Below are 10,870 nucleotides of genomic sequence, written 5' to 3'. Positions count from 1 at the left end.
AAAGAGTTTTGCATTTCCAAGCAAAAAGAGTTGACATTCACCAAAAAGAGTTGAGAAGCACTACCCTAAACCATAGCTAGCAAAAGTTCCTCTGAGTTTCTGCTGAACCTGTTTCCCCCTATAATTTCCATTTGGTTTGTTGTTTCAAGAGCGATCTAGAGAGACTGAGATTCATACCCTGGTCACTGATTTACTCAGAATCTCTAATTGCTTATTGTGTTTTGTTGTATCAAAATTAAAACATGTTTCTGTGGTCAGCAATTATGTTCTGTAAAGGGTCAGATAGTAAATATTTTGGGTTTTGTACGCCATACAATCTCTGTCATTGTAATGCACAAGCAGCCATAGACAATAAGTAAGCAAATGAGTGTGACTCTATTCCAATAAAACTTTACAAAAAAAAATTAAAACATCTTTCTTAATTATTCAGATACAGAATTAATGCACTTTCCAGATTCAGGGAAGGTGGCAATGATGGAGTAAACATCGTTTCAGAATTTTCACAACACACCCTCCAAACAAAGGAGAGAATGGAATAGCAGAACCAAAACTCCAGGACAGCATTCACACCAAAACTAGGTGACAAGACATCCCCATGAACCCCAAAGTATGGAATGGGTGATGACAAGCCACCTCCAGTCCCCAGATCTTTGTAAGCCTAGCATCTGGTGGGGGGGGGGGGGGGAGCAAGGGGCCGTCTGATGAGCCAACTCCAGTACTTATCTGCCTTCAGATAGTTCAAACTGTGGAATTCTTTATGATTGCCCGAGATACAAGACAAGAAAATGAAGAGAACCCATAAAACTGTATCTAACCTTTTCAAAACAAGAGACTGTAATTAGTAAACTCAAGTGAGAAAGAAAATGATCAACCAGATTGTTTCATCACCTTTTAACTGAATACTGTACATCTAGAGGGTTCCATTTAGCATGAGCCTTAGAGTCTGGGGCAAGGGATGGTGGGGTGGCATGGGTGGTCCGTACAGTCGGCTCTTGGCTTCCTCACCCTCCCCTGGTGAGTGTCAAGTCCAAGGGCAGTATAGTCCAGAAGTAGGCAGAGTTCACTGTGGAGGCCAAGAAACCAAAGGAATTCTGAGTCCCCCTGATCAGGAATGCATTCCTGAATATTCAGCATCACAATTCCTAAGAAATTTAAATACAGGTACTAGCACTTAATAATGTGATAATTGATAGTTTCGGAGCCATTCAAGAATCCACACAATGCAAGCGAGTCAAAGTTTAAGTATAAAGTTTAAGATTTATTAGAGGAAGAAAGCAGGTGGGAGCCAGCAGAAAAGAAGAAAAAAGATAATGGCTCCCGCTCTCTATCTGAGAGCAGCATTCCTTAAGGGAAAAAAGGAACCCACGTTGGGTAGGGTGTCTGCTGTGATGTTCTGTGCCTCGACTGGGTGAGCGCTTATCTAGTTTTGGGCTGATTGGTTGGTAGAGTTCTGAGACAATATTCTTTTTAGGAAAGCAGCTGCGTTATCTAACTAGGGAGAGCAGGCCTTCTTGGTTGTTCGTCTTATGGACATATCTGACCTTGCCTTACCCGCCTTTGAGGTGCTGCTGTGGCTGGAACAGCCTTGAGCAGCTTTGAGCAGCCTTCATTCTTTAGTTTATGGGGCACCTGTTTTCTGTGAGATAAGCTGCAGGGCCCCTGGGTTAGAAACTCCTTCTACATGTTAGTTTCTTCTTCTGGGATCTAACAATAATTGCGGTGGAGAGGGTGGATACGGAGGGGCCAATAAACAGCACACTTCTTTCCTGCCTGAGCTCTGAACCAATTGAGAAAGACAACAAAGGCACCAGCATATGGAGAACTAAAACACAACCTTTGGATTGATAAATCTTGGCTGGTGGATGCAGCTTGACAGGAGAGCCAAATAGTCTTGCTAATTCTCCACACACACACACACACACACACACACACACACACACACACACACACACTACAGCCTAGAAATGGAACAGCCCATCCAGGGAAGATTTGGGGTCTGTAGAGCAGGCTCACATCTCCAGTATTTCTGCCTCCCACTGGGCTGGATGGAAAGGGAAGAAGAAAGAAACCAAATCCCCTAAACTTGGAACCTTTGACAAATTAACTTCACCCAATCGAGAAATGTAGACCTAGGGTTGTCCCCCACCAACCTCATAATTCACTTAACCTCCATGGGGAATCTCCTTCCTCTAGGGAACCATGAGAAAGAAGATTCGGTCGCGCACACCCAATGTTTTGCAGGCTTTTGTCCCTCTTTATCCATTTGGGTTTTACCATTAAATCTAAGGAATACCCAAGACCAAAAGTATATATCCCCTATTGTTTTTTTGTCATCCCAAGTTCTTTCTGGCCTTTTTGCCCAATGTATTTTATCACAGGTTCTGTTACAAGATCACATGACAATAAAAGTCTTTTGATCTTCTGAACCAAAGTTCAAAGAAATTCAAGTTCCAAATCTCTCTCTTCAACCTTGCCTCTGTGCAGTCTCAGCTAGAGGTTCCTGATGGCTGGTGAGGCCAAATTCCACAGTACGCGCCACTGCTCACAGGAATGGGTGCTGTTTACTCAGGGCCTCAGCAATTAGATGTGTCAGTGCCAAGTCACCCCAGACTCTCTCTTTTAAAGAGTCCAGAAAGTCAATAGGATGCACAAGAACACCCAACCTTAGCCCTATTTCCACCAAATCTAGAAGACAAGCCAATGCCCACCCAGGCTGAATTATGCTCCCCCAACTTGGCATGGTGTTGGCCAAGATCCTACCAGAATCTGTGATATTTACCTGGAAGGAGATGGAGAAAATCCAGTCAATCTTGAGAGATGTGGTACCTGAACCATCAGAGCTTCAGAATTTCTAGCAATTTGCAAAAGTGGCCACCTGGGTTACTTAATTCTCATTTGAGGCACCTTTCTCAGTGTCAAATTTATATTTCATACCTCTTACTTTCCATTTCTTCCTTGGGACTTGATGGCTAGGTAACCTCAGCACTAAACTGCGTGTGTGCTATCTGGTGAAAGAAGGCCCACAGTCTTCATGAGCGGGCACCCTCAGCCCTGAACCACAGTACCATGTCCCCTACCCTGGCCTAAGAATTGCTGCAGCCTTGACCTCTGCCTTCAGGCCAGGCCTCAACCTCGACTCCCATTTGTTTCTGTTGTTCGCTGGCTCTACTCAGGGAGGCTCGATGACCGTCACAGTCCTGTTTGTTTCTGAGGTCGGTCTCTTTCACTTTACAACATGGGTAGGGGCAAGAGCGCCTGGTGGCAGTTTTCCCAATGCCTGTTCCAAAGGTGTTTGGGATAATAAAGAGTCCATGGCATTTGTCTCCATTAAATGGCAGAAGTGCTTTGTTTTATAAACTGTGGCCAAGCGGAGAGGGGGCCAGAGAGGAGGAAGAGAAGGGTGGGGGGGGCGCTGAAAAAGGGCCATGCACCCACCTTGGGTTGTTGAGAGCCCCTCTAGGGCAGGAGTCAGAGGCAAAAGGCAAAAGCTTCTGGAATGATTCAAGAGGGATTTTGTGTGATCCTACACTCCCATAAAGCTGTTGGGGGGACCTGTTTGAGGGTGTGGCAAGAAGTTGGGGAGAGGGTCTTCCCCCCGCTGCTGCCCAGAACCCAGCACTCTACCGGCACTCCATGAGTTGGCAGCTTCCGAGGCTCAGCGATGGCTTCGGCCATGGCTTCGGCCTGGACACCGGAATTCCTAAAAAGGGCAGTGGTGGTAAGGAGGCTTTTGCCAGCAACTTCATAGACAATGGAAGGGAGCAGGGAAAGAACCAGGGTCCACAGCCCAGAGCAGCTGTAGCTGCTCAGCTACTTTATGAATCCACCAAAGCATCCTCAGGGACCCCCAGAAGTAACCAGGGTGCACTGGACCAGAAAGGAGACTGTGGTCCTGGTTTATGTAAATGTGGACTGGGGTGCAGGCTAGACAGGTCAGGAGTCCTATCAGGGAGCGGATAGGATCACCTGAGGGAGACAAGTCATGTAATTACTACGTGGAATCTTAGGTTAGCAGAGTAGCAGCCTTCTCAAGTTCCTTAATTCTTATTCACTACTGCTCGCAATGAAATAAGCCACCTCTGCAGCTGACTTTGCAGAGAAAAAATGCAGGCCCTGAGAGCCCTAATTACACCCTTCCTGGTCATTACCAAAAATCACAGAATCTCAGCATTGCGTGGGGCCAAACTCGGGCCCTGCTGCCCGCTTTACACTCCTCTCTGGCATGCCTTAGTCAGTCACTTGATTTGGACCCAGCCAAACCTGTATGTTTTCTGCCTCAAGAATCAGCCCAAGACCCAATAATATACCGTGACTGCACAACGAGGGCCCGTGATTGCAGTGGACCTGACGGCAGTCAGTGGAATCAGTGCAATCAGTGGAAGTGCTGCCAAGACTTGTTCTGTTAACCAAGGTTTGCAAATAAAACCTCAATAATTGGGTTTGAGTTTGGGTTCGGCTATCAGCCAACAACGTGACCTTGGGAAGATGTTCCCCCGGTGGGATGGTTCCTGGGTCTGGCCTGCTGCCTTACCTCTTCTCCATTAGGACCTTCGGAGTCCTGCCTTTGCCTCTATTTAATGCAAGTTGCAGAGCCAGACTGCTCTCCCAAGAACACTCACTCCTTTCCAAACAGCCAGCCAACAATACTTCTGAGGGTTTCTCCCTGTGGTCCAGAGGGTTTGGAAGCCGGGCTCTGGGAGGCCATGCTGCCAAGCCCGGCCACTCGGCCCCACGCTGCTCCCCAGGAAATGGGCTCTTCCTTCTCCTCCTTCTTCTCCCCAGCAGCACAACAGGTACTAGAAGATTCTCCAACAAGGTCTTTCCCCCTGCATTCCACTTTACTCACTGACCTGGCCCTCCCATGTAATCCCAGTTCCCTTCTCCAGGGGTGGGTGCTTGTACCATGGTACCAGGTAATAAGGAAAAAGGAAAAAGTAATAAGAAAAAAGTAGAAACCATTTCATTGTCTAATTAAGAAAAGACTGATCAAATTGGAATTCCTGGTAACTCCTTTATATCTTTATATTTTACTTACTTTTAAGTACTTGTTTTGCTTATTTAATTTTAATTAATTATATTTTACTTAATTAGAGTATAATGCATCCATACTGTGGAATGGCAGAGTGGACAAGAACGAAGTAAACTGATTGGTGCTAAGTGAAAAACTGTCCCAGACATATGAAGTGAAAACAATCCCGGCAGTAAGTTTGTGTACTATGGTCCCATTTAAATTTTTTAATGTGTGAGTGTGTGTGTGTGTGTGTTATGTGTGTGAATGTGGTGAATGGGTATGTATACACCTATGTGTGTATATATGTAGCTCTATTGTGCATGGGTGGTGTGTGCATGAACTTGTGCCCGTGTGTGTATGAATGTATGTGTGCACATGTATGTGTGTGAGTGTGTGAGTGTGTGTATACATGCATGTCCACGTGTTTATATGCAGAGGACAAAGTAGAAAAGGGAATGAACCACACGTGTTTACAATGGATAACTCAGAGTGGAGAGTGGGGAAACGAGATTTTCACTTTTTATTTTTTAAGTATTTGGATGGTAAGTGATTTTTACCTCCACTTTTGCATTTTTCAGTACTTGCAAGGTTAAGGGCCAGATAAAACAAAGCAATCCTGATATTTCTGCAGTCGCTGTCATGGAGGAAAAACTGGAAATGATTTGGTGTGTCACAGGGCAAAGATAAAGCTCAGGGTCTGAGTGCAAGGAAGATGAACTTGCATCCAGACAGCACGCTTTCACTGGTAGACAGAGTGACCAAGGGACAAATGGGCTCCTGGGAAGGCTGAGAGCAGAGAAGATGAGAGGATAGAAAGGAACTGAACCCAAGACACAGGGGCCCCAGACTGGAGGGAGACTGGTCACTCTGCCTTCTGCAGGTCCTTGTGCCCTGAGCTCCTGTGACAGTAGGCATGGAACAGATGGCAGAGGGAAGTCCCTGCTGGGCTGTGTGCTCGGTCAGGACAGAAGACTGTGGTCAGGGGGCTCTTTGTGATATCTGGAGCCGGACCAGTGGTGGGGTGGGAGCAGGGGCTGGGTTGTCGAGGGCAGAAGGCTTCCCGACTGTCTCCTCTAAATCAAGGACTGGACATGCTGTCCTCTAGGAACCTGTCCACTTAATGACTCCAGGTACATCAAAAGCCAAGATAAAACTCAGGGTAACACACAAGGGGCTGAGAAAACTGGAATTGCTTGTAGGCTCAGCAAAGCTATCATCAAAATTGGTGTTCGGGTTCCGGCGAGCACACTTGGAGCCTCAGTGGCCCCAGTGGCAATGGTACGTCCATAAGAAGTGAGCCTCCATCCATTAGGTGGCAACTCACTTCCACAGTGTACTTAAGCCCTATTGAGCCTTGATTTGTTAAATGTCCAGAATCCTTAGAACCCTTCTCCTCCTCTCCATCGCTGTGATGGAGGGATGCACAGCAAGAAATCAGAGGCTAAACACAAGGCTTCCCAATTATAACTTGGATACTGTCACAAAAGCCTTCCTCTCCCTCCCATCCCCATCCTGCCACGGGAAGGAGGAAGCAAACATCTCCCCCAAAGTCCTGGAAGCTACCTGGTGTCACTCTCTTGCCCCCATGCTCCGGACCAAGACCAGCCCAAACCGTTGACCCTCCAGGCACTCAAGCCCCCATTGTCCTGAGAGTTCTCAGCTCCCACCCTGTGACCTGCCCCACCCTTCTGCCCCCTGCCCTTTTCAGTCTATGCCCTCCCTGGATGCTCAGGCCTTCAAACATGACCAGGATGCCAAAGACACCCCAATCTCACGCACTCATTCATTCAAGTGTGCTCGTTAGGCATCTACTCTATGCTAGACCCTTTACCAAACACGGAGGGTGCAGAAATGAGCAACAGGCATTAACTCCACAGATATTTATTCATTCTCCTAACAGGCACCAGCCACTGTTTGAGATGTCAGATAAGACACCATTCTCGCCATCAGGAAGCTCACAGGGGTAGACAGAGAAATAATCAAAGAATTACAGAACTTAGTGGTAATAATACAGTTGGGGAACCCCAGAGTGCTAGGGTCAGGGGAGACCTCTGCAAGGAGCTGACACTTGAACTGGGGCCTCCTTGTGACTGAGGAGTACTGAAATAGGGGAGGCAGCAACTACTGGGGGGCACGTTTCCTCCTCCTTCAGAGTGGTGACTGCAGGCATCCTGGGGTCTTGGGGGTGGTGGCAGGGGAACGACAATACAGCCAGCGCTCAAAGTCAAAAGGAGCCAGACCTTGCCTCCTACCGGGGCTCCCGATAGCATCAACGACCCTGCAGGCCCAGCCCCCCGAGCAACTCTTCAAAATGTGGAACAGCTCTGACCAAAAGCATTCCCTTAGAGTTTATGAGAAATAATTTTCCATTTAGATTTCTCTCATCTTGGTTCCTATTTTTAATAACTCAGCAGGTGAGCTAAAGTGACATCAGAGTAAGCAGTTCTTCATGCTCAGCGAGCAGAGGACAGCATTCGAAAGACAACTAGAATGAAGATGAGAGCTAAGCACTGAAAAGGGGCTTGGAGGTCCCGGAGAGTCCTCTACACTCCCCTCCGTGGAAAATGCTCCAGAGTCTTCTACGAGGTGGGGAATTGCAAGAAAACTGTCCTTTCCAGCACTGGCGTGCCACAAACCAGAATACAGGATGAACCCACTGCCAAAAAACCATACTGTAAGCTCTGAGTTCATCATCCTGGGCTTCGGAGACCTGGTGGAACTGCAGATGCTCTTCTTTGGGCTCTTTCTAATCATGCATCTTGTCACACTAGCAGGGCACACGACCATCGTGCTCGTCACCCTCATTGACTCCTGCCTCCAGACCCCCATGTATTTCTTCCTTCGCAACCTGTCTGCCATTGAAATTTGCTATATATTGGTTATTGCCCCTAACATGCTGGCCAATTTCCTGTCCAGGAGCCAGAGGATGTCCTTCATGGGCTGTGCCCTGCAAATGCACCTCTTCATTGCCCTGGGTGGGGCAGAGTGCTTCCTGCTGGCCGTGATGGCCTACGACCTCTTTGTGGCCATCTGCAACCCCTTGCGCTACCCGCTCATCATCACCAGGGCCCTGTGTCTGCAGATGCTGGTTATGGCGTGCTTCAGTGGCTTCGCCCTCTCACTCACTCTGACCACGCTGATATTCCTCCTGCCCTTCTGTCAATCCCATGAAATCAATCATTTCTTCTGTGACATCCCTGCTGTGCTATTCCTGGCCTGCTCAGACACACGAGCCAACGAGATTGCCGTCTTCCTTGTCTGCATGCTCATCCTCCTGATCCCCTTCTCGCTGATCCTGCTCTCCTATGTATTCATTATTATTGCCATCCTCCGAATCCACTCAGCTGAGGGCAGGAGCAAAGCCTTCTCCACCTGTGCTGGGCACCTGCTGGTCTCTGTTCTGCACTATGGCTGCACAATCTTCATCTACATTCACCCGAAGTCCTGCTACACCCCAGAGCAGGACAAAATCGTGTCCTTAATCTACACCAACGTAACCCCCATGCTCTACCCTATGATCTACAGCCTGAGGAACAAGGAAGTCAAGGACGCACTCAGGAGGCTTCTGCAGCACCGCAACCCGAAGAAGCAGCAGCCCAGTGCAAGGTGAAGGGCAAGTGCACCCCGTTTTCTGTGGTCAGAGAGGTGGAAGGACCCCTAAGGCTCAGAGACGTGGTAGTTTGGGGGTGCTGGTGGATGTTTTGCTGTCCCCTCCAGGGCCATTCCTTCCATCATCAGGCGCAGTGTCAGAGACAGACACTGACGGAGAGAAGGTCGCGAGATGACCCAAACTAATCACGAAGCCAGTCACTTCTCGGGCCAGAGAGCTGTAGGGATAGAACTGCAGGGAGCTCCCAAGTCCAAACCAGGCACAGTGCAGGGATGAAAGGCAGAGCCATCCCAGAAAGCGAATTCCTGGCATCACCAGAAAAATGGCCTAGACACGACTTGAGACACCGCAATGTAACTGGAAGCAGCAGCAGAACTCGGGGCCTGTGTCCCATCCACACAGCATGCCACCCTCATCCTGCTCACCATCCTCACTAAGGCATTTCAGGGCCTGCTCCCCTCTGGCTTCTGGAAAGGCTGACTCCACCTCATCTTGAGAATCTCCTTGAAGGGCCACAGGCTTGCGATAAAAAGCTTTCCACACCCTGCAGGCCTGAGTCCTCACTGATTCGGGGACTCAGATCAGGTGTGATGACCCAGAAAGTGTTGGCTGACCCCACTCCCACCCCACAGGCTGGGCTAAATGCCACGGATCCCTGTGCCTCTCCCCATTCTTGTACCCGTCACCTCACATGTACCAGGCACCAGGCTTGGCCCTGGGCAAGAAACTTTCAGTGTTCCCAAACGATAAAGCCTGGGTGATAAGGCTCGAAAGCAGCTCATGTTATCACAATGTTCAGGCACTGTTCATTCTTAGGCAGGGGTGATTTGTCCTCACGGCCAAACCGAGAAACATCCACGTGTTATCAGGGAGGGGGACCTGGATCCTTGTTGGACCGTTCCTTGAGCAACTAAACTAACACCACCGCCACCTCCCTCTGGACTTTATGTTCACTCAGCTACACATTTCCTTATGGTTTAAGGCCAAAAGGCATTCCTAACCGAGGCAGAGAGGAAATCATTAAGCCATTTGGAGCCTTGTCGGCTCTCCAGTTAGCAGTCCCTCAACGTGCTTAGGTGAAGACACCACTTTCTACAGCACGGAAGCCCTCAGAGACACAAAACAGACGGTCCTCGATGGGAATGTTAGCTCTTGGAGGGCTGGACCGTGCCTGTCATGTTTTCCCAGTGCCCAGCCCTGACTGACTGTCAGTGCCAAGGCCAGGGAAAGTCACTGAGTGGACACTACCAAGAAGAGTTCACCACAGGCTCCATCCAGGAGCTCGCAGACCAGTGCAGGAGATGGCAGATGAATTCCTGGTGACAGCCCTGTGTCCAAAGACAGGCCCAGCTGGCTATAAACTGGGGCAGTACTCTTCCGTGCTTCCTGCGATGGTGGTGAGGACTGCACAGGAGAACACACGGAAAGTGCACGGCGCAGCGTCCGGCCTACTGGGTGCTGGGTCAAAGGCCGTGAGGGTGACCCACAGCTTGGGGCAGCACTTGGCCCATCTGCATTCCTCTTGCCCTCTCCTGGCTACACCTCCTTCCTGTGCCCTCAGAGCTGGCATTGTGGCAGCCCAGGGCGGAGGGCCAGGATTTTCTCCAATGAATGGCATTTCATGAAAACCTTGCAGGGAACTCAGATGATGATTCTGAGTTGAGTGGTTGAGAGGAAGGAAGAGAAGATGAGTTGACAGCTAAATCCACATGGCCCCAGAGAGAGAGAGAAAGAGAATGGAGGTGCGGACAAGACAGACAACACCGTACTCCAGCCCCATGGGGCCACCCATGCTTCGGAGCCATATGATGCCCCTGTAGCCATGCAGGGGGCTCTCCTATCATTTCAGTGCCACTTCTTTTATTGCTCCAAGAAGCATTAGCTCCCACTGCTCTCATCCCTAAATCCTCCCCTATTTTCAAAATAAAACACAAAAATGTAGATGACTGCTGAAGTCGGGTGAAGGGGTTTTAGACATTTCTCTCTACTTTTGTGTATATGTGTAATTTTCATAATAAAAAGTTTAAAAACTAAAAGTCTACTGATTGGTCCCCAATGCCCAGGCTGTCCTCTTGCTCAAAATGCCCTCCCCATCTTTGCCATTTATCTAAATTCAACTCTTCCTTTAAAACGCAGCTCATATGCTAGTTATTCCAGGAAGCCTTTTGGGGGCTGCTTCTGTCCTGTTCCCACTTGTGAGCCAGGGAAAGTCTGGTGGGATGGTGCTGACAGGGTAGGGTTGGGGTAAA

The 10,870-nt window shown here is 48.8% G+C and overlaps 1 protein-coding gene across 1 annotated transcript; it reads left to right on the top strand.

Moving 5' to 3' along the window:
* The first annotated feature begins 7,658 nt into the window (after positions 1-7,658).
* On the top strand, positions 7,659-8,621 carry LOC119522521 (olfactory receptor 10V1-like). The gene has a single exon (XM_037820940.1). It carries the CDS (start codon positions 7,659-7,661, stop codon positions 8,619-8,621), a length of 963 nt encoding a protein of 320 aa, XP_037676868.1.
* The last annotated feature ends 2,249 nt before the right edge of the window (positions 8,622-10,870 follow it).

Source organism: Choloepus didactylus, chromosome X (genome assembly GCF_015220235.1).
Source record: "Choloepus didactylus isolate mChoDid1 chromosome X, mChoDid1.pri, whole genome shotgun sequence".
NCBI lineage: Eukaryota > Metazoa > Chordata > Mammalia > Pilosa > Megalonychidae > Choloepus > Choloepus didactylus.
This window is presented reverse-complemented; position numbering and strand designations above follow the sequence as displayed.